This window comes from Bubalus bubalis, chromosome 2, assembly GCF_019923935.1.
Source record: "Bubalus bubalis isolate 160015118507 breed Murrah chromosome 2, NDDB_SH_1, whole genome shotgun sequence".
Taxonomy (NCBI): Eukaryota; Metazoa; Chordata; class Mammalia; order Artiodactyla; family Bovidae; genus Bubalus; species Bubalus bubalis.
The window spans coordinates 42,416,463-42,443,950 of NC_059158.1; the positions used below are offsets into that span (position 1 = coordinate 42,416,463).

General features: G+C 46.3%; 2 protein-coding genes and 1 long non-coding RNA gene across 17 annotated transcripts in view; 1 reads left to right on the forward strand and 2 right to left on the reverse strand.

Annotated features, from left to right (window-relative positions):
• Nucleotides 1-1,798: 1,798 nt before the first annotated feature.
• On the reverse strand, nucleotides 1,799-18,178 carry LOC102391272 (probable E3 ubiquitin-protein ligase makorin-1). Of its 7 annotated transcripts, none has more exons than XM_044930943.2 (8): nucleotides 18,028-18,178; nucleotides 11,097-11,216; nucleotides 10,461-10,705; nucleotides 8,314-8,408; nucleotides 7,930-8,105; nucleotides 7,704-7,814; nucleotides 2,430-2,565; nucleotides 1,799-2,184 (listed from the first exon to the last, which is right to left on the reverse strand). In XM_044930943.2, the coding sequence occupies exons 1-8, from the start codon at nucleotides 18,096-18,098 to the stop codon at nucleotides 2,047-2,049; spliced, it is 1,092 nt and encodes a 363-aa protein (XP_044786878.1). In that variant the 5' UTR covers nucleotides 18,099-18,178; the 3' UTR covers nucleotides 1,799-2,046. The 7 variants fall into 7 exon arrangements, with proteins under 7 accessions (XP_044786878.1, XP_044786880.1, XP_044786877.1 ...); XM_044930945.2 differs by having other exon boundaries at nucleotides 2,430-2,561; nucleotides 8,209-8,408; XM_044930942.2 differs by having other exon boundaries at nucleotides 8,209-8,408.
• Nucleotides 16,714-27,106, forward strand: LOC123330176. Of its 5 annotated transcripts, none has more exons than XR_006545921.1 (5): nucleotides 16,726-16,784; nucleotides 23,313-23,357; nucleotides 24,759-24,881; nucleotides 26,256-26,390; nucleotides 26,971-27,106. It is a non-coding gene; the product is annotated as an uncharacterized LOC123330176 (long non-coding RNA). The 5 variants fall into 5 exon arrangements; XR_006545914.1 differs by lacking the exon at nucleotides 16,726-16,784 and adding an exon at nucleotides 18,409-18,511; XR_006545925.1 differs by lacking the exon at nucleotides 23,313-23,357 and having other exon boundaries at nucleotides 16,714-16,784.
• The window catches only part of PPARD (peroxisome proliferator activated receptor delta), an 87,032-nt gene continuing 84,794 nt past the window's right edge, over nucleotides 25,251-27,488 (reverse strand). For all 5 annotated transcript variants that reach the window (XM_025271219.3, XM_044930925.2, XM_025271211.3 and 2 more), the window contains one exon: nucleotides 25,251-27,199. In XM_025271219.3, the coding sequence (XP_025127004.1) occupies nucleotides 26,952-27,199 (248 nt within the window). In that variant the 3' untranslated portion in view covers nucleotides 25,251-26,951. The remainder of the gene's footprint in view (nucleotides 27,200-27,488) is intronic.

Below are 27,488 nucleotides of genomic sequence, written 5' to 3' on the forward strand. Positions count from 1 at the left end.
GGAGGTACAGAACGAATATCAGGGTTGGTTGTACTCAATACTTCTGGATCCAGGCCTATTTAATTTAAACTGACGCCCATGTTGCTTGTAGATCTTGGGCTTTGGCATAGGATTTGATCATAAAACACCGTAACGTCACCTCTTCCACAGGCCATCAGCTGCCATCATTTGAGTTTCAGCCATCTCCAGAAATATTTGATGTATAAGTACGCCAGAGAATGGGAGTTGCAGTAAAATCTAATGTTATCTATATAGCAAAAAAGTCTTGCTACTGTAATTTCCTCTCAGAGATCAAGAAGTGGCCTTGCTGTGGTTGTTTATAAAGGACCAAAAGAGCCTCCATTTCCCAGTGTTTCAGCTTAGGGAAATCTGCTGGAGAAGGCAAGTCTTCCCGCGAAGGGAGGGATCATAGCAGAGGATGGAAATAAAGGCAGAGGGGAGAAGAGCCCCACAGGACCCCCATAAAGCCTCCTTTGGGTGCCAGCTTGTATTTCTGTCTTCCCAGCTTCTGCTGCCATGCATACATCCATTCGATCAATAAGCCTTTTACTGATCACCTAGGGCTAAGGATACAGGGAACAAAATAAAGATCCTTGCCCTTATTGTTGCTGACGCTCAAGTGAGGAAACAGACAACTGAATAAGTAAACAATAGAATGACTGTTTGTGATAGGAGGGAAAAGAGATAGAGTGAGGTAGTTTTAAATAGGTGGTCAGGCAAGCTGAACCTAAAGGAGAAAAGGAAGGAAGCCAGGTAGAGGTCTATGAGGAGACCATTCTGGGAAGAAGGTTATGGTTAGGCTTTGAGCAGAAGCCTGGCTGGAGCTGAGTGTACCTGCTGGAGAAAAATAGATGAGATTGGAAAGATAACCAGACCAGATTTTGTGAGGCCGTGAGGTCCCAGAGGGAAACTTGTCTTTTACTCTGAATAGTATGGGAAGCCATAGGCATATTTTGAGCTGTATCTGATTTCCATTAGAGTCAGTTTTATAATTTTTTCCAAAATGATTTCAAGGGAGCTATTGGATAGGACTGGACTTCCCAGTTGACTCAGTGGTAAAGAATCCACCTGCCAAGTGTCTGGGAATATCCACTGGAGGAGGAAATGGCAACCTACTCCAGTATTCGTGCCTGGGAAATCCCATAGACAGAGGAGCCTGGAGAGCTACAATGCATGGGATCACAAAGAGCTGGACACGACTGAAGCGACTGAACAATACTGGAAAGGAATAAGGAGGATTTCTTAGTACCTGATTTGCAAAGGCCAAAATAGTAGGAAAGAAATTTCTTCCAGGAACCTCTCTCTCAGGCTATCAGTTCTAACTTCATAGGAGATGTTTTTGGTCTTCTAATGATGTTGGGGGCAAGAAGTTGGGGAGGCCCTGATAAGTAGTGGGCAGGGCCAAGAATGCTAAACCACCTTCAATGCCTTGCCCACCCTCATCAAACAAAGAAAGCTTTACTTTGTAGTGGCTCTAGCTCGTGCCCTTCAAGGTCTGCATTCTAGCTGATGGGAAGGAGATGAGGGAGAAAAGCTCTTAAAAAGTGTTCTCTAAAAGTGTGATTCAAGATCCCTGAAGGAATACTCGAGATCCTTTCATGGGATCCCTGGCACCACTCTTCTTTGTAGTACTTATGTTGTTATTTGCCGTTTCTTATCTCATTCTCTTATGGGCATGAAGTGAAGTTTTCCAAAAGCCAATCACAAGTGATAGTGCAACAGATTAAGTGCAGAAGCAACCCCTTGGTTGGGATGCGGGCACGCCTGAGGTATAAGCAGACTCTTCAGACACCAAGAGTGATGGTTTAGGTACATTTTATTGGTTTCCTCCAGAATCCTTTTGCAAAAGAGCAAAGTTAAAAACCCAGTCCCTGCCAAGACACTGAGAACCCTACCCCCTCCCTTCGTTCCCCAGCTGTGTCACTGCTGCAGTTCATGAGGGTAGAAGGCTTGCTACTTTCGTCCCTTACCAAGCCCCAAAAGGGGAAATACCTACTACCTGGCAACCCCTGCCCCTCGGCCCCATGCCCCACACATTGATCCTGGTTATAGCAGGCAGTTGTAAGAACTATTGGGGTCCAGGAGGAGTTCTGAACCCCAGAAAGCCATGCCCAGGGCACAGTCCATGAAGAACACTTCCTCGTCTGGCTCGGTGCCCCCTAGGAACACTGGTGTGCCCACCACCTGGGAGTAGAAAAAGAAATAAGTGAAAACCCATCAGCTTCAGCTCTAGTTGTGCCTGGTAGCAGCGAGTCAAGGCTGACACATAGGCTGGGCAGGTTGTACATAGCACAAAGTACCACATCCACACAGGCACCGCCAATGTCATAGATATCATATGTAAGTTTTACATTTATCAGACATTTATTATAAAGCGTAACTAGCAGCCTTCCCAACCTCCATATCCCTGCTATCACCACCTCACTCACAGAGGCCAGCTGCATACTCTCAGGCCAGAGAGGATCAAAACTCGGGGCCTCATCTGGAAGCTGGTGCAAGTAAATGCAGTCTGATTTGAAAGGGCAGCGGCCATTCCCCCGCATGAAGAACCGGCATTGAATCTGGCTATGAGAGGGCAGAAAGAGAAAAGACCATTACCTTCAAGCCCAGTTGACCCAGGAACAAGGGCCAACATGTAAGCTGGGTAAGTTGTCCACAGCACAAAGACGCCACATCCATGCTGGCACCTCTGGCATCATCCTAAAGGAAATCAACCCTGAATATTCATTGGAAGGACTCATGCTGAAGCTGAAGCTCCAATACTCTGGCCACCTGATGCGAAGAGCCGACTCCTTGGAAAAGACCCTGATGCTGGGAAAGATTGAGGGCAGGAGGAGAAGCAGGCAACAGAGGATGAGATGGTTGGATGCCATCCTCAACTCAATGGACATGAGCTTGAACAAAGCACAGGAGATTGTGAAGGACAGGGAAGGCTGGCGTGCTGCAGTCCATGGGGTCGCGAAGAATCGGACACGACTTAGTGACTGGAGTGAGCGACTGAACAACTAGCATCCTAGTCACGTGTAGATGTTAATGACAGTCATTTCCCAGCAGATGGCAGTAAAGTGTCTTAAGTGGTCAGTTCAGTTCAGTGGCTCAGTTGTGTCTGACTCTTTGCGACCCCATGAATCGCAGCACGCCAGGCCTCCCTGTCCATCACCAACTCCTGGACTTCACTCAGACTCACGTCCATCGAGTCGATGAGGCCATCCAGCTACCTCATCCTGTCGTCCCCTTCTTCTCCTGCCCCCAGTCCCTCCCAGCATCAGGGTTTTTTCCAATGAGTCAACTCTTTGCATCAGGTGGCCAAAGTATTGGAGTTTCAGCTTCAGCATCAGTCCTTCCAATGAACACCCAGGACTGTTCTCCTTTAGGATGGACTGGTTGGATGTCCCTGCAGTCCAAGGGACTCTCAAGAGTCTTCTCCAACACCACAGTTCAAAAGCATCAATTCTTCAGCCATCAGCTTTCTTCACAGTCCAACTCTCACATCCATACATGACCCCTGGAAAAAACATAGCCTTGACTAGATGGACCTTTGTTGGCAAAGTAATGTCTCTGCTTTTTAATATGCCATCTAGATTGGTTAAAACTTTCCTTCCAAGGAGTAAGCATCTTTTAATTTCATGGCTGCAATTACCATCTGCAGTGATTTTGGAGCCCAAAAAAATAAAGTCTGACACTGTTACCACTGTTTCCCCATCTATTTCCCATGAAGTGATGGGACCAGATGCCATGATTTTAGTTTTCTGAATGTTGAGCTTTAAGCCAACTTTTTCACTCTCCTCTTTCACTTTCATCAAGAGACTTTTTAGTTCCTCTTCACTTTCTGCCATAAGGGTGGTGTCATCTGCATATCTGAGGTGATTGATATTTCTCCTGGCAATCTTGATGCCAGCTTGTGCTTCTTCCAGCCCAGCGTTTCTCATGATGTACTCTGCATATAAGTTAAATAAGCAGAGTGACAATATACAGCCTTGACGTACTCCTTTTCCTATTTGGAACCAGTCTGTTGTTCCATGTCCAGTTCTAACTGTTGTTTCCTGAACTGCATATAGGTTTCTCAAGAGGCAGGTCAGGTGGTCTTGTATTCCCATCTCTTTCAGAATTTTCCACAGTTTATTGTGATCTACACAGTCAAAGGCTTTGGCATAGTCAATGAAGCAGAAATAGATGTTTTTCTGGAACTCTCTTGCTTTTTCGATGATCCAGCGGATGTTGGCAATTTGATCTCTGGTTCCTCTGCCTTTTCTAAAACCAGCTTGAACATCTGGAAGTTCACAGTTCACGTATTGCTGAAGCCTGGCTTGGAGAATTTTGAGCATTACTTTACTAGCGTGTGAGATGTCCTTTTCATTATAGGGGACTAGAATGCAAAAGTAGGAAGTCAAGAAACACCTGGAGAAACAGGCAAATTTGGCTTTGGAATATGGAATGAAGCAGGGCAAAGGCTAATAGAGTTTTGCCAAGAGAATGCACTGGTCATACCAAACACCCTCTTCCAACAACACAGGGGAAGACTACACATGGACATCACCAGATGGTCAACACCAAAATCAAATTGATTATATTATTTGCAGCCAAAGATGGAGAAGCTCTATACAGTCAGCAAAAACAAGACTGGGAGCTGACTGTGGCTCAGATCATGAACTCCTTATTGCCAAATTCAGACTTAAATTGAAGAAAGTAGGGAAAACTACTAGACCATTCAGGTATGACCTAAATCAAATCCCTTATGATTATACAGTGGAAGTGAGAAATAGATTTAAGGGACTAGATCTGATAGACAGAGTGCCTAAAGAACTATGGACAGAGGTTCGTGACATTGTACAGGAGACAGGGATCAAGACCATCCCCATGGAAAAGAAATGAGAAAAAGCAAAATGGCTGTCTGAGGAGGCCTTACAAATAGCTGTGAAAAGAAGAGAAGCGAAAAGCAAAGGAGAAAAGGAAAGATATTCCCATTTGAAAACAGAGTTCCAAAGAATAGCAAGGAGAGATAAGAAAGCCTTCCTCAGCTATCAATGCAAAGAAATAGAGGAAAACAACAGAATGGGAAAGACTAGTGATCTCTTCAAGAAAATTAGAGATATCAAGGGAAACTTTCATGCAAAGATGGGCTCGATAAAGGACAGAAATGGTATGGACCTAACAGAAGCAGAAGATATTAAGAAGAGGTGGCAAGAATACACAGAAGAACTGTACAAAAAAGATCTTCATGACCCAGATAATCACGATGGTGTGATCACTCACCTGGAGCCAGACATCCTGGAATGTGAAGTCAAGTGGGCCTTAGAAAGCATCACTACAAACAAAGCTAGTGGAGGTGATGGAATTCCAGTTGAGCTATTTCAAATCCTGAAAGGTGATGCTGTGAAAGTGCTGCACTCAATATGCCAGCAAATTTGGAACACTCAGCAGTGGCCACAGGACTGGAAAATGTCAGTTTTCATCCCAATTCCAAAGAAAGGCAATGCCAAAGAATGCTCAAACTACCGCACAGTTGCACTCATCTCACATGCTAGTAAAGCAATGCTCAAAATTCTCCAAATCTTAAGTGGTACCTTTCTCTTAATTCCCAGAGTCTATTTGGGACAGGAGTGACTCTGGGAATCTCCTTTCCTTCTTTGAACTAAGTTTCAATAAAACCACCTAAGGAAGGAGAACAGATAATCCTACAATGTGTCTCTGTAACTAGTTTAGAACAATGCTGTCTTCTGAGGGGTGGTCTTAAGTTAAAAGTAAAGTGAAGTCGCTCAGTCCTACTCTTAACGACCCCATGGACTATAGCCTGCCAGGCTCCTCTGTCCATGGGGTTTTCCAGGCAAGAATACTGGAGTGGGTTTCCATTTCCTTATGATTTGGTAATTGCTAGCTAATGACATTTGATTAAGAAGTTTCCCACTTCTGAGATTTCAAATTTCACTCTGTGAAAGGTCAGATACAGGAAATGTTTGCGGGCAACTTATGATCTGCTTAAGTAGGAACAGCGTTTTCTTGCACAGAAAGATGGATGAAAGGGAGAAAAAGATAAAGTGCTTTATTTGTACCCTTTTTCCTGCATCACCAACTCTCTGCTTGACACCAGCACAGTTGAGTCTTTCCCACTTCCTACAGTCCCAGCAAGAATGCAGGGTCCCTTTGGCCACCAAGCTTGGAGCTGGGGCGTCCCTCTAATGAAATGGGGCCAGAAACTCCCAGAAACTCTAAATCACTGCCTCTCTTCCTCTTCTTACCATTTGACCAAAGCTAGCATTAGGGACCTGTCCATCCAGACAGTGGTCAAAAGACCCCCCACTCAGCCATGGGACTTCCCTGGTGGTCCAGTGGGTAAGACTTTGAGCTTCCAATGGAGGGGGGATGGATTCAACCCCTGGTCGGGGAAATAAGATCCCAAAAGCCTTGCTGCATGACCAAAAGATAAAAAGCCCTCCACTCAATCTGACCAAGTTCTCCCTTAGCCTCTCTCACTGGGTCTCACGTGACACCAGTCCTGTGGCTGCCGGTGCTGGAAGCGCTCATCTTACCGTTTCCCTTCTTCTCTCACATCAGTGTCCTCCCCCACATTCCTTCCAGTCCGCGCTAGGAGCCAGAAAGCATGGGTTCAAGCCCCGCTTCCTCACTTCAGCCTGACCGGCCTTTCCTCAGTTTCGTCTGCAACATGCGGAGAGCGAGAGCCCCGCCTCACAGTGTCTGTGACCTGCAATGTCTCGCACGCGATGGACCCTCCACGATGCTGTCTCCTATCACACCCAGGCCTGGGCGCTCCCTTCCGGCCCTCCCAGCTGGTATTCAGCCGCCAGGATTTCCCCACTTTGACCTCCCTCTGCCTGAGTGCTCCCATTTTCTCTTCCTCCTTACTCCTCCTCCATCCCCAGCTCAAACACCTCCCCCTCTGTGAGACTCTGCCCAGGTTTGTTCTCAGTAACTTTGCTGAGGTAGTTATTAGAGTTCACAGACAAAACTCAGGTAGAGACTAGGTCTTTTTATCCCACTCTCTATCCAGATATATCCAGATATCTCTATCCAGATATACATCAAGTGTAATAAACCCTTTGGGAAGGTAGAATTAAGAACTTGGAATTGTAACTAATTCTAGCTTTTAAATAAAAGTCTACCCTCCCCAAGAGATGAAAACCTACTCAACTTTACCCCGTTTCCAAGGGGTGCACTTCAGTGTCTTCAGAAACCCCATGTTTTCAAAAATTATTCAAGAAACAATAGGCATTCATATCAATTTACTTTCCTGATTTAAATGTCTTCTTTGTGTTTGGCCACACTGCATGGCTTGGGGGATCTTAGTTCCCCTACTGGGGAAAGAATCCCAGGCCCAAGCAGTGAAAACTGAGTCCTAACCACTGGGCTGCCAGCGAAATCCCATTCTTTACTGCTTAAAAAAAAAAGAAAAAAAACTAGAAATAAAAGCCAAGCCGGGTTTCTCATCGTGCTGAGAGATCCTGCATAGATCCTGAGCCAGTCTAGAGGAGGAACTTGGCCTTGACTGTCTCGGTCACTCTTGTTACCCATCGGGCTTTCTGAAATAGTGGAAAGAGCTCACATGCTTGCCTGCCATCTCCGACACTCTGCGTTCCCAGGACCGGGAGTGGGGACTCCATGCTGGGAACCCCCGGGGACTGGGAATGGATCAAGGGTTGCTTTCCTTCCTTCCTAACCTGTGTCACATTCCCCCCTGCCAGTTTCACCTGGTCCGAGCCTTGAAGTTCCTGATGAGTTGCTCCTTCTCAGGCCCCTGGCTCACCCAGAATCTGCAGGGGATGATGTAGCTGGAATGGACCCGGCACTGGGGACAGGCCCTGCGAGGTGAGGGGGTTGGGGTGGGAGAGTGGAAGGTGAAAGAGGAGTAGTGACAAGCCCACCTCTCCTGGGGGCCTTTGCCCCGCTCCCGGCTGGCTTCTCCAAGACCCTTACTTGATGACACCGGGCGGGAAGTCCCCTCGGCTCTTCCGCCAGGCACGCAGGCAGCCCAGGCAGTGGGCGTGGCTGCAGTTGGGCAGGATGCCGAAGAGCCGCTCGGCCTCCTCTGGCTTGTCCCACACCTTGTCCATGCAGATGCCACACATGACGTCCTGACTGTCCTGCACCCTCTGCAGCCACAGGCAGGGTCAGAGCACATCTCCCAACCCCGCCTTGCCAACACATAGACACATACACACAGACAGACAGACAGACACACACACACATTGCTACCCCAAATACAGCTCCAGGACCACAGGGCCCTCCTCCAGCAGGTCTGGGCATCCCAGAGGTCCAGCATGGCGTCCTTCCCCCATCCTCCTCCACTACCTGCCGCACCTCAAGGTCAAAGCTCTGAAATGGGGCCAGAAACTCCCGGACAGGATCTGACTGAGGTGGAGGCTTCAGGAAGTAGTGGTGATCACCATCAGCAGCTGTTGGGGAAAAACTGGATCCATTCATTCATTTCCTCATTCATGTGGCATCTACTGAGGGTCTGCTGCACGCAAGGCCCTGTGGGTGCATGCAGTCCTTTTGCCCAGTAGTTCTGAGTCCATCTCTAACAAAACTGTTTGGACCCATGCCATTCATTGGGCTTTCCTGGTGGCTCAGAGGGTAAAGAATCTGCCTGCAATGCAAGAGACCCTGGTTCCATCCCTGGGTGGGGAAGATCCTCTAAAGGAGGAAATGACAACCCACTCCAGTATTTGGGTGGACAGAGAATTCAGTGGACAGAGAAGCCTGGCTATAGTCCATGGGGTCTCAAGGAGTGCAACACGATAGAGTATGACAGCCACCTACCATGTGTGGCTATCAGATACTTGGAATTGAGCCAGTCTGAACTCAGATGTGTTGCAAGGGTGAAATACACATGAGATGTTGCAGCTTAATACCCCAAAGAGTCTAAAATGTTTTACTAATAATTTTATATTGGTTACAGATAGCAATGACATTGGATATGTAATTTTTGATATATTGGGTTAAAATATTAACATTAATTTCACCCATTGCTTTTTAGTTTTTTTAAAATGAGGCTACTAGAAAAATTTTAATTACATATGTGAACTGTAAAATGGTGCAACCACTTTGGAAAACAGTTTGGTGGTTCCTCAAAATATTAAACATAGGGTTAATATATGATCCAGTATACACCCAAGAGAAATGAAAAGATACATCTGCATAAAAACTTGTACATAAGTGTTCATAGCAACATTATTTATAATAGCCAAAAAGCAAAAACCACCCAAGTATCCATCAATTGGTGAATGAATAAAACAAAATGTGGTGTATATCCATACAATGGGATATTATTTGGCCATAAAAGGGAATGAAGTGTCAACCCAATCCAGTATCCTTGCCTGGGAAATCCCATGGACAGAGGAGCCTACCAGGCTGCAGTCCATAGGGTTGCAAAAGAGTCAGACATGACTAAATAATAATAGTTCTTATTACACAGGGTATAGTAAGGATTAAATGTACTGTTGCGTGAAAAAAAGGGGGGGAATGAAATACTTATATATGCTACAACCTGGATGAACCTAGAAAATATTACATACTAAATAAAAGAAACCAGACACAAAACTGGCATAAAATGTGCATGGTTCTATTTATATGAAATGTCCAGAATAGGTGAATCCTTAGAGACGAAAATCGAGTAGTGGTTGCCAGTGGCTGGGAAGGGTTGTGGACGGAGAGTGACAGCTAATGGATTTCTTTTGAGATAATGAAAATCTTCTAAAATTAAATAGTGCCACTAATAAGAACCTACTGTATATCATACAGAACTCTACTGAATCCTCTGAAATGACCTCTATGGGAGAGGAATCTAAAAAATCATGGAGATATGTACATATGTAACTGATTCACTTTGTTGTACAAAAGAAACTAACACAATACTGCAAATCAATAGACTCCAATAAGTTAATTTGAAAAACAGTGCTATTTACACAGCTCTGAACATACTGTACTGCATTAAATTGTACACTTTAAATTGGTGAAATTTTTGGTTTGTGAATTATATCTCAATAAAGCTGATTCAAAAAAATTGTATATTTCCTTTGAACAGCACTGAATTAGAGCAATAATTTTAAAAGTAGCCCCTAACATTTAGTGTTTACTCTGTGCCGTTATTGGGCTCAGCACACCACATACACGGATTTGTCACAGCCTGTGAGGAAGGGAATAACATCAGTGCCTTTCTGCAGATGAGGCAGTCGAGGCCCAGGGAGGTTAAGTGGCTTGTGCAAGGTCACACAATTCCAAAGCGGTGGACCCAGCATCTGAAATTAGGTGGTTTCACTCCACAGGCACCATGGCATTCTGTTTCTAGAACACAGAGAGCAACCAAGCTGGAGGACATTTTCCCTCTGGCTGGGAGTCTTGAGGATGGAGACTGGTGGAAGGAAATAGGAGACTTGCTTGGACAGAGAGCAGGGACCCTGGCCTCAGATCCTACTGTGCCCACCTGCAGTGCCCCAATGACTCACATGGTAGTGACAGGGACTCCCGGGAGCTGCCACCAGCGTCCTCAACCTTGCCGAACAGCCCCTCCGGGCCAAGCTCCATGTCTGGGTTGGCCCCTATGCAGCCCCAGCTGACGGCCACAGAGGGCAGGTAGGAGGGCTCAGAGCCCCTGCGAGTCAGCCCCAGCCGGGGCCCTGGCAGGGTGACGTGGGGCTCCGAACTGCGGCGGCCCCACTGGAGGTGACGGGGAGACGGCAGGTGCCGGTAGCTGTTAGAGGGTGGGGGAAGAGATGCGTGAGAAGACAGGGCTAGCCCTGCCTGGGCTCAGAGCCAGCTCCGCCCAGAACCTGGAGCTTAGAGGGTACAGCAGTCTCTAGGAAGATGCATGGACCATAAGGGACTGTTCCTCCCGAGTCCCCCAGCCCGCTCCCCACTGGAGGAGAAGAGGTGCAGGCAACTTCCCTGGTGGTCCAGTGGCTAAGACTTCATGCTCCCAAGGCAGGGGGCCCCAGGTTCGATCCCTGGTTGGGGAACTAGATCCAACGTGCTGTAAGTAAAGAGCCTGCATGACCCAAGGAAGATCAGATATCCTGCGTGCCACAATTAAGACCTAGCACAGCCAACTAACTAAATAAATAAAAATAAGAAGAGGTGCTTACCTGCATCCCTCTCCATGGAAGCAGAAGCTCCTCTGGAAATATCTGCAGACCTGGGATGCCTTCTGGTCCTGAGGGAAGCAGCGGCTGGACCTCCAGCGACAGGGCCCTTGGTCAGCTTTCCTAAGAGATCATGCCCAGCCCCGTTTTAGCCCCTGCCTTTGCAATCCTTCTTGAAAGAGGCTGTGTGACATGGGGGCTCAGGCTCCAGGCTTGGTCCTGTGTTCAAATCCTGCCTCTGCTGGATAATGATCTCTGGGTGGTAACTCAACTTCCCTAAAGCTTGATTTCCTCACCCTTAAAAACAGGCACTTCCCTGGTGGTCCAGTGAGTGAGACTCCATGTTCCCAGTGCAGGGGGCCTGGGTTTGATCCCTGGCCAGGGAACTAGATCCCACATGCTGCAACTAAGACCCAGCACAACCAAAAATGAGTAAATAAATAAATATATGTTTTTTAACAAGAGTAACAATGCCTCCTGTTACCTCAGGGTCATTGTGAGGGTTTTTTAAGATTTCATACAATGTACACAGCAGGTGCTTAGTAAATCATAGTGATCACTGTTACTTTCTCCAGGCCCAGAGTCTTGTGGGCTCTGGAGTCAGAATTCTGGGTTCAGCTTCTGGAACCAGGGCTGGCTCTATGGGCATGAACCCATGTAGTCATGCAGGGACCCCATACCTGCTTCAAAGCTCTGCTGTTACCACCTTGAAATGATTAAATTTTGGGGCAAGAGGCCTTGCTTTTCTTTTTGTGCTGGGTCCCACAAGTGACATAGCCAGTTCTGCCTGGTACCACTACTTCTTGGTTGTGTGAGCTTGTCCATGCCTCATTTTCTTCATTTATAAATTACTAGTACGTACTTCACAGGATGCGGAGAAGGCACCCCACTCCAGTACTCTTGCCTGGAAAATCCCATGGACGGAGGAGCCTGGTAGGCCTGCAGTCCATGGGGTCACTAGGAGTTGGACACAACTGAGCGACTTCACTTTCACTTTTCACTTTCCTGCATTGGAGAAGGAAATGGCAACCCACTCCAGTGTTCTTGCCTGGAGAATCCCAGGGGCGGCGGAGCCTAGTGGGCTGCCGTCTATGGGGTCGCACAGAGGTGGACACAACAGAAGTGACTTAGCAGCAGCAACTTCACAGGATGATGCAAAATGCAAGTGAGATATTGTATGTAAAATATAGCTATCCATCCCTTGGTATCCATGGAAGGTGGGTTCCAAAACCCCCACACTCATCAAAATCCACGGATGCTCAAGTTCTTTATATGAAATGGAATAGTATTTGCATATATACTTTTAAGTCATCTCTAGATCACTTATAAACCTATTACAATGTAAATACTATATACATATTGGCTGCAAATTCAAGTTTTGTTATTTGGAACTTCCTGGGTTTTTTTTTCCCCAAATATTTTCAGTCTGTGGTTGTTTTAATCCATGGGGTCAGAACTCACACGGCCAACTATACCTAGCACACAGCAAGCCCTCAATAAATATTAGCTGTTCTTATCACTCTTCTGTCATAAACATCATCGTCACCGTTACTACAGGGACACTTGAGGGTCAGGGTGTGAGGTGGGAAGGGCAGGAGAAGGCTGAGTTGGGCCAGCATCTATTGAGAATCTACTGTGTGTTCAGGCCTGCACCAGGGATCCAGGGACCTCTGCTCTTGTTGTGTGCTGCTTTGCTGGGAGTGGGAACGAGCCCACATGTGAAATGGGCAGGGCAGCAAGGGTGGGGACAGAGGCCGGACTCTTGTCCTGCGAGAAAACAGACTGCCAGTCAATGCCAGGGCTCTGCCATAGAGTGGCCCCCACCATTCCCCGGAGAATGTCCAAGAGGGGCCCTGGCAGAGGAACAGGTGGAGGGAGGAAAGGATGGGTGGCCCAGTCTTGTTGGTGAAGGTACCACGTTGTCCAGCACGTGGTGGTCCTTTGTTTATGACAATATGTGGAGCCCCCGGACGTGGAACTTGCCTGTGGAGCTCCCTGAATCGATGGAGCCGAGGATCAACAGACCAAATGAACAGGGGGAGGCAAGTGAGGCACTCACCTTGGACACAAAATTCAACAGATGCCCCAAACGCTCAGTCATAAAAGGAAATGATATTTTAGTACGATTTTTTAAAAGATATAAATTAATGCAGAAAAAAAATCCACAATGGGGCTTCCCTGGTGGCTCAGTGGTAAAGAATCCGCCTGCAATGCAGGAGACATGGGTCTGATCTCTGGTCGAGGAAGATTCTACATGCTGTGGGACGGCTAAGCCCGCGTGCCACAACTACTGAGCCTGTGCTCTAGAGCCCAGGAAAGCCACAAACACGGAAGCCTGTACATCCTAGAAACCGTGCTCTGCAACAAGAGAAGCCGCTGCAGTGAGAAGCCCACCCACCACAACCAGAGAAAAGCCAGCGCGGCAACAAAGACCCAGAACCGCCAAAAATAAAATAAAAAATCCACAATGAACAAAACAGCAAAGCTTTAAATAAAGACAGGATTCAACCCCGCAGAATTTACCATCCCTGCCTCCCCTAGTCCTGGCCTTGCAACAAGGGCAGAGATAACCAAGACAAGTGCAGACGGTAGAAAGGATTCAGGCAGAAATAAAAGGCTGGCAGGGTGGGGGCCCACTTTAGACAGGATGGTCAGGGAGGGTCTTTTAGGAGGTGCTAGGAGTAATAAACATTACTACAATGATTATTGTCATACAATATAATAGCTGTAGTTATTATGGTTGTTATTTTTGCAGAAGCTGTTGTGAGGGTAAGGAGGGTCATGTAAGATCATTAAACAGTAACTTTTGATTTTAATTCAGACCACTACATCATTTTTGGTATGTAATTCAGAAGAAATTAAAAGAATCGGGTGTCCCTACGGTAACAAATCACTTTTCATTTCCATTTGCTTATTTATGTGAACAAGACTTCTCAGTGTTTCCATTCATCAATATTAGAAATAGACATTGATGTTAATAGCACAACACTGTAGATCAACTGCTGCTGCTGCTGCTAAGTTGCTTCAGTCGTGTGCAACTCTGTGCGACCCCATAGATGGCAGTCCACCAGGCTCCCCCGTCCCTGGGATTCTCCAGGCAAGAACACCGGAGTGGGTTGCCATTTCCTTCTCCAATGCAGGAAAGTGAAAAGTGAAAGTGAAGTCGCTCAGTCATGTCCGACCCTCAGCGACCCCATGGACTGCAGCCTTCCAGGCTCCTCCGTCCATGGGATTTTCCAGGCTAGAGTACTGGAGTAGGGTGCCATTGCCTTCTCCAACTATGCCCTAATAAAAATTTTAAAAAATTGAATGACAAAAAACAAGTGATGTTGAATCCTGTCTTATTCTAGCAGTAAGTAATGTTTATCCATGGATGCATGAGCTTTTTTGACAGGGGGAAGCAACAACTTCAACTAAATTTTCTAAAGAAAATTTTCTTATTTAGTAATTAACTGTTAAAGTCTGTAGGGAATTCCCTGGCAGTCCAGTGTTTAGGACTTGGCGCTTTCATGGCTGGGGTTCAATCTGGGGTTCAATCCCTGGTGAGAGAACTAGAATCCTGCAAGCCGTGAGGCACACCCAAAAAAAAAGGGGGGGTGTATTGCATACTTCCAGTAATTAAATCTAGAAAAAAATCATATTTCTGTTTCACAAATATCTTTGTTGCAGAAGCAAATAACATTGTGATCAGTAAAAGACTTCTGAGAAAAAAAAAAATTTTATTAGGGACTTCCCTGGTCATCCAGTGGTTAGGAATCCACCTTACAATGCAGGGGACAAGGGTTCGATCCCTGGTTGGGGAACTAAGATCCTACACACCTCAGTTCTCTGCAACTAGAGAAGCCTGCATGTCACAATGAAGAACCTCTGCACCACAATCAAACCCCAACAAGGCCAAATAAATAAAAATAGTATATAAAATTCTGTGGGGGAGTACAATAGGCATTCAAGGAGAAAAAGGAATCATGTAAAACTGTAAAGAGCCTGCTTATGTATTTTTTAAATGGATGACATTATATGTTAACTCTCTGGGATTTAGATGCCACTGGATACAGGAAAAGAATAATATACTTATTCAGATCCACACTGCTCACCTGCCATTGCTCATCAGCTGCTCATTAGTAGGACCTAAAGCAAGCAGCCTGAAATAGCTCAGGTTGAAATTCTACACAGAGCCCCAGCCAGCCCCAGCCCAGTACCCCATGGTGCCTTTTAATCGTTATCACTACCTGGCTTGGAAAAATGGACAAGTTCCCCCAGGAAGATTAAAGGCAAGTTCTTGTGGGCTGAGAGCTTTGAACACCTCCCTCAAAATCTTGCCTGAGGTGCCAGCCTTGGAAAAAGAAGATTCAGAAATGGTGAAAAAGCTTTTGATTTAGTGATGCAGCTTCTCTAAAAACAACTCTTGAAACTCTTTTGGAATGAAGAAAGAATAATTGTTTTCTTTTAAAATGGGACTATTTCATGGACTTCTCTAGTGGTCCAGTGGTTAGGAATCTGCCCTGCATTGCAGGGGACACAGGACTGATCCCTGGTTGGGGAACTAAGATCCCACATGTTGCAGAGCAACTGAGCCCGAGCGCCACAACCAAAATCCTGTGTGTTGTAACTATGACGAAGTGCAGCCAAGAAAATAAATATTTTTTTTAAATGGGACTATTAAGAATACATTAGAAATTTAAACTTTGCAACAATTTACATTATGATGAAAACCATTAGATAACTTGAAGAATGAAGGGGAAACATGCTTTTTCAAATTTCTTTTAGGTTTATAGAAGATGCCAGGCCTGCTATGTTGCTGCTCCCAATTACAAGTTGGGGAACAAACAGGAAGAGGCTGGAGTAGGGGACGGACTAGGTCAGTGGTGGTCACCAAATTAGCGAGGCTGGAGGGTGGACGGAGGTTGGGTGAAGTGGTGAGGTGGAAATGACAGTCACTGGGGAAAGGGTGAGGAACCCGAGAGGAGCAGCCTCTCATCTCCTCGGGGAGGAGCCAGTGGCCCTCAAAGGAAGGTCTTGCAAGCCTCCTGTCCCAGGTCCCCAAAGCTGTGCTTTCCCTAAAGACCACAGTGAGGCTGACCTCCAGGGCTGCCTAGAGAAGCCACAACACTAGGTCCTTCACAAGCTGAGAGGTCCAGTGACAGAATTCTCCCAGCAGGTCCAGAGGGGCTCTTAGACCATCAGATGAGCTACAACAAAAGAGGCTAGGGGTTTTGTGATCAAATCAATTTGAGAAACTCCTCCTTCTGTATGTCCTTAGAGTCATGTTGTATATTGCTTATTGTCTATGAACATCTTAAAGGCTCTGATAAGTCCTGCAAAGGAATCTGTTTGATTTTACCTAGCATTGCTTAAACTTGTTTCTGTTGCTGTTTGTTTAGGTCTTCTACCCACAGAGCCTTGATATATCAATAAAATACATTTGGTTTGGAGGAAGTGGCAGATTAGTTCATTTAATCCTCAAAACAAACCTTAAAAGCCAGGAATCCTCTTTTGTTTACAAAATCTGAAGCTGAGAGAGGTCAAGTAACTGGCCTGCGACTCAGAACAAGAGTTAAGGCTATAACGCAGGTGTGGCCACTTAGCACAGTATTTAGTTTAACCAAGATTGAATTGCCAGGGGTGAAGGCTGCTGGATTTGGGGAAGTTTCTGAAGCCAACTTCTTGGGGCAGAGCAGCCAGAGGTCACAGGTAATCCAGGCCTGGGGAGGCAGCAGGAACCTCTGGGTGGCCGGGAGGCCAGAGCAGTGGACCCCTGAGCAGTGGCCCAGGGAATTGGGACTGGCCTGCTGAGCGGGAGCAGAGGGTCCGGAGGAGAGCAGGGACCAGGAGATCAGGGCTGGTGTGGTAAGGTGGGAGGCACAGCCGGCCACATCCTGACCAGGATTCTTAAAACCGGAGAGCCCTTGGGACTTCCCTGGTGGTCCAGTGGTTAAGAATCTGCCTGCCAATTCAGGGGACATGGGTTCTGTCTCTGCTCTGGGAGGATTCCACAAACCACAGGGCAATGAAGCCCATGCATCACAGCTTCTGAACCCTTGCCCTAGAGCCTGTGCTCCGCATCAAGAGAAGCCACCGCAACGAGAAGCCCGCACCCCCAACAAAGACCCAGTGCAGCCAAAAAACAAGCAAATAAAAACTTCAGAACTCAGACTTAGTCTAGCATGCCACCTTCCTTCCTGAGTTTTAGGCAGGGCCAGAAACAACTGAAATCTCCTTTAGTAAAAGTCTGTCTTCCTTTTTTTTGCCTTCCCCTTGCTATCAGATCACCTTTCTTCCCAACCTGGGGAAAGCACTTCACACCGAGACCCTAAGATCTGCAGTGATCCCTCTTTAGGGAGAATGATCCCTCCTTTACCCAAACTTCAGTTCTCTTCGGGGAACTGAGCTCTTCCAGCTGTTGGGAAAATGAATGTGTTTTAAGGTCTGAATGTTTGATGGGAGGACTAGTGAGCTAGCATACCCAAAGGAATGACTCTCTAATGGTGTAATGTTCAACCTGAAGTATTTCCATTCAAATGCTTGGGAACACCTGGCACTAGGCTGCATGCAGGGGCTACAAAGGTGACCGGGAGAACAGGTCCCACCACAGACAGCTGCATGGTGCTGCTGGGCAGAAAAACCTTTGCTGTATAGAGAGAAAAAAGACAAGTGGGGAATCTCTGCCCTGAATGGTCAGACCGGGAGCTGGCTCTGATTGAGCTGTACAGCCTTGGTATGTCTTATCCCCTCTCTGGTCTCAGTCTCCTTCTCTGGACTATGAGGAGGTGAGAGGTCATCTCTAGACCCTTCCTGCATTGGGGTGGGGGCTAGGAAGCCCCTTCTCCCACCTGATGCACCCCACTTCTTTAAGACTGAGCTTTCAGTGGCCAAAGGGAACCCGAAAGAAATTTCCCCCACTTCCCCTGTGTTCTCCCAAAACCCAGACCCCTACCTGCGTGACCACTGGGAGTAGGGGCTGCTCCCCCTACCTCGGCCACCACCATCGGGCCCGGCAGAGTCCATCCCAGCTGTGGCCCCTCATGAGAATCAGGCAGGGCTGGTGCTCCTTTATCCCTCCCTCTCTGGGCAGGACCAATGGGAGGAGGGTCTGGGAAATGCGGCCCACCCCCCACCCCCACCCCCCATGGCCCCAGGTCTGCCTGAGGTGGGATGGAGTGTAGAGCAGGATGGCTGGAAGGCTAGGGGGCTGGGGGCTCTAGCTGCCCTGTTTAGGCTGCAGGACACAGGTGGAGCAGGGCAAGAGGGCCTTGGGGGATCCCTTGAGGATTTCTGGAGGAAACTGGGGGATGGGTTAAGGACTTTGAGGGTTTCAGCAAGGGCCACAATGAGAGGTGGCCAGGTGGGGCTTGCCTGAAGCTCTAATGAGGAAGCTCCAGATTGGATGATAGCAAATCAACCCATCAGACCTCTTCTAGGTAGGTTAACTGGCTGGTGGATTCCTGGCTTGCATTCTGGAGAGCTAGGGGACCATGAGCTCTAAGAACCCCCCAGTTCCCTGTCTTAGTCCTCCAAAGCCCACGTTCTCTTCACGGGACTGCAATGCCCGACGTGGGAGACAAGTTGGGAAAGTTAAAAGGACCAAACAAGAGGCGTTCACTTAAAAGTTAAAGGAGAGATTTTTGGTTTTAGATATTTATTTATTTGTCTGGTTAGGGTCTTAGTTGTGGCATGCAGGATCTTTTCTTGTGTGTGGCACGTGGACTTCTCTTGTGGGCTCACTAGTTGCTGTGTGCAGGCTTAATTGCTCTGTGGCACGTGGGATCTTCATTCCCTGTCCAGGGATCAAACCCACGACCTCTGCACTGGAAGGCAGATTCAGAAGTCCCAAAGGAGAGATTTTTAAATTGAATTTAAACAACTTCCTCTGTTGTCTAACTAGTTTGGGAGATCAATAGGACATCATTGTTATTTCTTTAACTTTTGCTGGATCAAAATTACTTAAAATAATTCTTACAGGTGCTGCCAATCTGCCCTCTATACAGGCTGTGCCAGATTTTACTTCCACCAACAGTGTGAGATTCTGCACATAATATAATCAAACTTGTTGGTATTTGTTAATTTGTTATGTAAAACAACAGTATCTCATTGTGTTTTTTAAAATTTTTTATTTTTGGCTGTACTGGGTGGACTTTTCTCTAGTTTGGGAGAGCGGGGACTACTCTCGAGTTGCAGTGCGTGGGCTTCTCATTGTGGTGGCTTCTCTTTTTGCAGAGCACAGGCCTAGGGTGAGCAGCAGTTGAGGGACGTGGCTCAGCAGTTGTGGCTCCCAGGCTCTAGAACACAGGCTCGGTGTGGCACAGGGTTTAGTTGGTCCACGGCACATGGGATGGGATCCTCCTGGATCAGGGATCAAACTCATGTCTCCTGCATTGGCAGGTGGATTCTTTATCACTGAGCCACCAGGGAAGCCCTCATTGTAGTTTGAACTTTTATTTCTTTTACTATGAGATTAAGCACCTCTCCCTATGTTTTAGAGGCATTGTTCTTCCTGCTCAAATCCTTTGCCCATTTTTCGATTGGGTTGCTGCACTTTAACTTACCAATTTGTAAGTAGCTTTTGTCTTACTATGTCACATATTTTATTTATTTATTTATTCAATCAGCAAATGTTTATTGATTGACAATTCTGTTCCAAAGGGTACTTTTTCCCCCACTTTTTAAAATTTATTTAACTGGAGGCTAATTCTTTACAATATTGTAGTGGTTTTTGCCATACACTGACATGAATTAGCCAGGGGTGTACATGTGTTCCCCATCCTGAACCCCTCTCCTACCTCCCTCCCCATCCCATCCCTCACGGTCATCCCAGTGCACCAGCCCTGAGCACCCTGTCTCATGCATTGAACCCGGACTGGCGATCTATTTCACATGTGATAATATACATGATTCAATGCTATTCTCTCAAAGCATCCCGCCCTCACCTTCTCCCACAGAATCCAAAAGTCTCATTCTTTACATCTGTGTCTCTTTTGCTCTCTTGCATATAGGGTCATCGTTACATCTTTCTAAATTCCATATATATGTGTTAATATATTGTATTGGTGTTTTTCTTCCTGACTTCACTCTGTGTAATAGGCTCCAGTTTCATGCACCTCATTAGAACTGATTCAAATGCATTCTTTTTTTATAGCTGAATAATATTCCATTGTGTATATGTACCACAGCTTTCTTATCCATTTGTCTGCCAGTGGACATCTAGGTTGCTTCCATGTCCTGGCTATTATAAACAGTGCTGCGATGAACATTGGGGTACACGCATCTCTTTCAATTCTGGTTTCCTTGGTGTGTATGCAGTGGGATTTCTGGGTCATATGGGAGTTCTATTTCTAGTTTTTTAAGGAATCTCCACACTGTTCTCCATAGTGGCTGTACTAGTTTGCATTCCTACCAACAGTGTAAGTGGGTTCCTTTTTCTCTGCACCCTCTCAAGCATTTATTGTTTGTAGACTTTTTGATAGTAGCCATTTTGACTGGTGTGAGATGGTACCTCATTATGGTTTTGATTTGCATTTTTCTGATAATGAGTGATGTTGAGCATCTTTTCATGTGTTTGCTAGCCATCTGTATGTCTTCTTTGGAGAAATGAATGTTTAGTTCTTTGGCCCATTTTTTGATTAGGTCGTTTATTTTTTCTGGAATTGAGCTGCGGGAGCTGCTTGTATATTTTTGAGATTAATTCTTTGTCAATTGCTATTATTTTCTCCTATTCTGAAGGCTGTCTTTTCATCTTGCTTATAGTTTACTTCATTGTGCAAAAGCTTTTAAGTTTAATTAGGTCCCATTTGTTTAATTTTGCTTTTATTTCCTTTACTCTGGGAGGTGGGTCATAGAGGATCCTGCTGTGATTTATGTCAGAATGTTTTGTGTATGTTTTCCTCTAGGAGTTTTATAGTTTCTGGTCTTAAATTTAGATCTTTAACCCATTTTGAGTTTATTTTTGTGTATGGTGTTAGAAAGTGTTCTAGTTTCATTCTTTTACAAGTGGTTGACCAGTTTCCCCAGCACCACTTGTTAAAGAGATTGTCTTTTCTCCATTGTATATTCTTGCCTCCTTTGTCAAAGATAAGGTATCCATAGGTGTGTGGATTTATCTCTGGGCTTTCTATTTTGTTCCATTGATCTATTTTTCTGTCTTTGTGCCAGTACCATACTGTCTTGATGACTGTAGCTTTGTAGTATAGTCTGAAGTCAGGCAGGTTGATTCCTCCAGTTCCAGTCTTCTTTCTAAAGATTGGTTTGGCTATTCAAGGTTTTTTGTGTTTCCATACAAATTGTGAAATTATTTGTTCTAGTTCTCTGAAAAATACCGTTGGTGGCTTGACAGGGATTGCATTGAGTCTACAGATTGCTTTGGATAGTATACTCATTTTCACTATATTGATTCTTCCAATCCATGAACATGGTATATCTCTCCATTTATTTGTGTCATCTTTGATTTCTTTCATCAGTTTTATAGTTTTCTATATATAGGTCTTTTGTTTCTTTAGGTAGATTTATTCCTAAGTATTTTATTCTTTTAGTTGCAATGGTGAATGGAATTTGTTTCCTTAATTTCTCTTTCTGTTCTCTCATTGTTAGTGTATAGGAATGCAAGGGATTTCTGCGTGTTAATTTTATATCCTGCAACTTTACTATATTCATTGATTAGCTCTAGTAATTTTCTGGTGAGTCTTTAGGGTTTTCTATGTAGAGGATCATGTCATCTGCAAACATTGAGAGTTTTACTTCCTCTTTTCCAATCTGGATTCCTTTTATTTCTTTTTCTGCTCTGATTGCTGTGGCCAAAACTTCCAAAACTATGTTGAATAGTAGTGGTGAGAGTGGGCGCCCTTGTCTTGTTCCTGACTTTAGGGGAAATGCTTTCAATTTTTCACCATTGAGGATAATGTTTGCTGTGGGTTTATCATATATGGCTTTTATTATGTTGAGGTATGTTTCTTCTATGCCTGCTTTCTGGAGGGTTTTTATCATAAATGGATGTTGAATTTTGTCAAAGGCTTTCTCTGCATCTATTGAGATAATCATATGGTTTTATCTTTCAATTTGTTAATGTGGTGTATTACATTGATTGATTTGCCGATATTGAAGAATCCTTGCATCCCTGGGATAAAGCCCACTTGGTCATGATGTATGATCTTTTTAATATGTTGTTGGATTCTGTTGGCTAGAATTTTGTTAAGGATTTTTGCATCTATGTTCATCAGTGATATTGGCCTGTAGTTTTTTTTTTGTGTGGCATCTTTGTCAGGTTTTGGTATTAGGGTGATGGTGGCCTCATAGAATGAGTTTGGAAGTTTACCTTCCTCTGCAATTTTCTGGAAGAGTTTGAGTAGGATAGGTGTCAGCTCTTCTCTAAATTTTTGGTAGAATTCAGCTGTGAAGCCATCTGGTCCTGGCTTTTTGTTTGTGGGAAGATTTCTGGTTACAGTTTCGATTTCTGTGCTTGTGATGGGTCTGTTAAGATTTTCTTATATTTCTTCCTGGTTCAGTTTTGGAAAGTACACTTTTCTAAGAATTTGTCCATTTTTTCCAAGTTGTCCATTTTATTGGCATATAGCTGCTGATAGTAGTCTCTTATGATCCTTTGTATTTCTGTGTTGTCTGTTGTGATTTCTCCAGTTTCATTTCTAATTGTGTTGATTTGGTTCTTCTCCCTTTATTTCTTGATGAGTCTGGCTAATGGTTTGTCTATTTTATCTTTTCAAAGAACCAGCTTTTAGCTTTGTTGATTTTTGCTATGGTCTCCTTTGTTTGTTTTTCATTTATTTCTGCCCTAATTTTTAAGATTTATTTCCTTCTATTAACCCTGGTGTTCTTCATTTCTTCTTTTTCTAGTTGCTTTAGGTGTAGAGTTAGCTTATTTATTTGATTTTTCTCTTGTTTCTTGAGGTAAGCTTGTATTGCTATGAACCTTCCCCTTAGCACTGTTTTTACTGAATTCCATAGGTTTTGGGTAGTTGTGTTTTCATTTTTATTCGTTTTTATGCATGTTTTGATTTCTTCTGTGATTTGTTGGTTATTCAGAAGCATGTTGTTTAGTCTCCATATGTTTGTATTTTTAATAGTTTTTTCCCCTGTAGTTGACATCTAATCTTACCTCATTGTACGTCACACATTTTAAAATATGGTTGATTTAAATGTTTTCCTTTGTTTCTCCTCAATAGAATAAAAATTTTAAATGTGTATATACTAAGATCTTATCTTTTTATTTTACAGAGTCTAAGTTTTGTGTATACCCCTTGGAACTTAAGACATTTTCAGGTATACAATAAATTTCATGTTTCAAAAAATATCTGAAACGTCTATTCACCTCAAGATTATATACAGTTTTCTCCATGGGTTTCTTCTAGTTTTTTTCCCTCCTTACTCTAGTTTTTTTTTTTTTTTTAACATTGTATAAATTTATCCATTTTTCTGTTGATGGACATTTTTGTTGTTTCTGTTTTTGCTCTTGGTGTAATGAACACGTATGTGAGTCTTGGTATAATTTGGTGGTGGTGTGTCAGGCTGGTTTCCCCAGGATAGATTTGGAGTTTTACTTATAGGACTCTCACTGGGGAGTGCATTTGAGAACAACCCCTATAAGAAACTGGAAGAGGCAGGATTGGGTAGAGAGAGAAGTTAAACCATGATGTAGTCACGACAGAAGCTTCCACTCAGGAGCTGGGACGATTCTTTGCGTCGTCTCAAATTGAGGCAGTGGGGCTTGCACCGGCCCACACGCGGGCTACAAGCTGCTCCTGAGGAGATGTTCTCATCTGGGCAAGGAGGCTCCCTTCACTACAGGCCACTTCCGGAGGGACTCAGCTATGAGCCAGGCAGTCATGGACCTCAGGGATTCTGAGGGGTGGAGCCTGGGGGACACCTCACAGCTTCCATGGGTATATGTTAACGTTATGACGTTTTGCCAAATTGCTTTTCAAGTTGATTGTATCAACTTCTACTCCCTTCTGCAGTATATGAGAATTTGTATTGTTATTCTTCCTTTCCGTATTTTTGGTTTTCCTGTGCTTTTTTTATTTTTTAATGATTTCTATAGATCTTTTTTTGAGGTGCAAAAAATGATCTCTTTGGCTGTGTCTGATGTTTTTAACTGAGTTTCTTTCTCTGGAAGTTCCAAGTATTTCTTTAAAAATGTTTATTTTTTTCCCTTAAAAGGCAAACTATATCTTGTGTACAATTTTAATCTTTATATATTTTTAAATGATATAAAACTTATTTGGGGGCTTCCCTGGTGGTCCAGTGGGTAAGACTCAGCCCTCCCAATGCAGGGAACACAGGTTCAATCCCTGGTCAGGGAACAAGATCCCACAAGCCACAACTAAGACCCACCGCAGGCAAAATAAAACAAACAGAAAACAAAAAACCCCCTGTTTCCTATACTGTAACCAACAGCTGTATTTCTTGATGTCCTGGGGCTCTAATTTCACTGGTTGTCCTGTTCATTTTCATGCAGGTTGCTTCTTCCCGTTTATCATTTTGTGAAAGTTCTATATTGCCTGTGCTTGTCCTTCAGAAAGGTTTTGTGTCTGCTTCTTCCAGGCTCCCCAGGGATATTACCAGCCTGAGGCCCCATTTCTTCCTTTATTTAAAAATAAACCTTTACAAGTTTCAGAAGACAGTATCTTCTAATTCTCTCATGGTTGCTTTCTTCTTTTTTAGTCTAAACTTTGGACTCATTTGTCCTGAACCTTTGTGAAGATGGCGCCGCTGGAAGTAAAGGAGAAAGCTGGGGTGTCAGCTAAGGAGAGAAGTGTCCCGCAGTGAATGCCAGGCTTTGGCTTTGTGAGTCCCATCCCACTCGCGGTCCAGAGGGACAGTCTCCTCCCGGGCCCTCCTGAGCCCCTCCTGACCCCCACGGCCCCAAGTCTGGTTTGTGCTGTGCTTCCACACCCCTTTTCTTCCGCTCCCGCCCCAAATGCTTCCTCAGGGTGGGATGGCACCTTCTCAGTCCTCCACAAACCCTGATGGCTGATGAGCGGTGAGCTGAGCCCAGAGATGAGGGAAATGATGGGCAGCCCCACCAGCTAGAATCGACCAGCCCCACCAGAACCCCAGGCTCATTTGCCCAGTGTCTCCCCCTGCATGCACGGGCTGTGGGGGAGTCCCCTCAGCCCCCAGGAAAAAGACTATCAAGAACTGAGTTAGTCTAAATCAATTCTTAAATATTTAATTCCCATTTATTTAAAGTTCCATCAGTCTGTATACACTATTTATATTAAAAACACAGGAAGCTGGAGCTCCTAGCAAAAATATACATTTCAATTTTGGAGACTGTTCAGACACTGAGAAGAGCTGCATTCCTCAGTATCAGACCAGGTTGGGGATGAGGATGGTATGTGTGGCGGGGGAGAGAGGGCAGGGAGGGGAGAATAGGGACCAGAGGGAAGAATTTTGCCATAGAGAGTGATCAGGGGTGTGGAAGGGCCCCTGGGGAAGACCAGACAGGACCCAGGAAGCCTGGGCTCTCACCCCACATCTCCTGCCACCTTTCTCAGAGACCCCAGCCAGCCCCTCACCCCTCCAGGTCCACTTCCCTCTGGAAAGGCAGCCTGGGCGGGCTCTGCTCTCCACTGGGCCAACCTCCAAGCTGGGCCCCATCCCGAGGTGGAGGTGGCAAGTGCTCGTCACTGGGGGGATGGACAGGGCAAGGAGCGGGGCTGGGCCTGGAGGTCTTGGTCACCCAAGGCGGTGCAGGGAGAGTTCCAGGCGGCCGGCTGGGCCAAATACAAGTAAAGGGGAGCTCAGCAGAGCTGTTGCAACAAATGGGGGTCACAGATGTGCAGGATCTGTGAGCAGGTGCTGGGCTGGGTTCGCAGGACCTCACCCCCCGCCCACCCAGAGATCTGGCCCAGCCCAGGGAACTGGGGCGAAGCTCTGTGGCCATCCCTGGCTCCTCTGGGCCCTCACTTGCCTCCAGGTGAGGGAGAGGGGCGAGGAGGCCCCAGGTAAAGTGAGTTCAGTGCTCTTGGGGTGTGTGCTGGGGGGAGTGTGTGGGCAGGAGCTGCAGCTGGGCTGCAGCAGGGCCGCCTCCTGCGGGCACAGGCAGGTGTGCAGTCAGGCCCCGGCAGGGGGCGGGGCCGGGGGGGGAGAGCTGGGGTGCTGGTGGGGGACCCACCCCATCAACATCTGCCTCCCGTGAATCTCGCTTCTTTTCAGTGGAGGTGTGGGGACCCCCACCCGGAGGGAACGCCACCTCTATCCAGGCTGGAGGAGTGTACCCCAGCGGCCAGCACAGGGGGCCATCAATGACGCTGGCCTGGAAGCTCAGTGAAAAGACCAGGAGGATGGCAGGTATTGGGGGGGGGAGCCGCGGCCTCAGCAGGGCAGTGACCATCTTGGGGAGGCGGCCCCTGCCAGGGACCCAGGGACGAGGGGTTGCTCTGCAGACAACTCAGGACTGCTTGGCTTCCCCAGGAAGCCAGGCCCAGAGCGCTTAGTGTTTCTTTGGGGTCCTTGGCTGTGAAGACGGGAGAAGGTGACCATGGAACAAAGGGCAGGCCGCACCCCTCCTGCTCGGGCCCTGTTCAAGCTGCTGGTGAAGTGACACAAACTGTCTCAGAGGAAGACAAAGAGGGACAGACACAGGGAGGAGGAGAGAGAGAGAGGGAGGGGGAAAGAGAGAGGGAGGGGGAGAGGCAGGAAGCATGAGACCTACAGTGAGGAAGGAAGAGGAGCAGAGGAACGAGAGCAGACGGAGGCGCTGAGGAGGGAAGGGAGGCTGGGGTTCAGGGAGCCAGAAGCCGTGAGTCCTGCCAAGTGAGAGCGATCCCGCTGCTCGGACGCCCAGTGCTCAGGGGCTGGTCACGGGAGAAGCCCCACGTTGGGGGGGGGGGTGGGGCCCGGTCGCCACCTTCAGTACATGTCTTTGTAGATCTCCTGGAGCAGGGGGTGCAGCGAGGTCTCGGTCTCGGTCTTCTTGATTCGCTGCATCATCTGGGCGTGCTCCGTGACCAGCTGCCGCAGGTCGGCCATCTTCTGCAGCAACTTGGGGAAGAGGTACTGCGCGTCCGGGTGGTTGGCCTGCAGGTGGAACTCGAGGGCGCGCAGGATGGTGTCCTGGATGGCCTCCACCTGAGACACGTTCATGAGGCCTGGCCGGTCTGTGGGCACACAGGGCAGGGTCGTGGTGGGGAGGCCCACCTGGAGGCTCGGAGGGCGGGGCAGCCCCCTAACCCACACTGGTGTGGGCAACCTGGCCTTGGGGACAGTGGGCCTCCCGCCTGGATCCAAACCCCTTCTCTACCACAGACTACTAACAAGGCTACGGGCAGATCACTCAGCCTCTCTGGACCTCAGTTTCCTCATCTGTAAAATGGGAATAACAGAAGTGCCTCTGGCATAGAGTTGTTATGAGGATTAAAGAGTTACAATCTAGGGAAATCTGGTGAC

Coding starts and splice junctions, on each gene's coding strand:
- LOC102391272 (XM_044930942.2), bottom strand. CDS start 18,098: ATGGACTCTGCCGGGCCCGATGGTGGTGGCCGAGGTAGGGGGAGCAGC. Junction 7,815..7,929: donor TTCCCGCCCGGTGTCATCAA/GTAAGGGTCTTG, acceptor CTCACCTCGCAG/GGCCTGTCCCCAGTGCCGGG. Junction 2,185..2,429: donor AGAGTATGCAGCTGGCCTCT/GTGAGTGAGGTG, acceptor TTCTACTCCCAG/GTGGTGGGCACACCAGTGTT.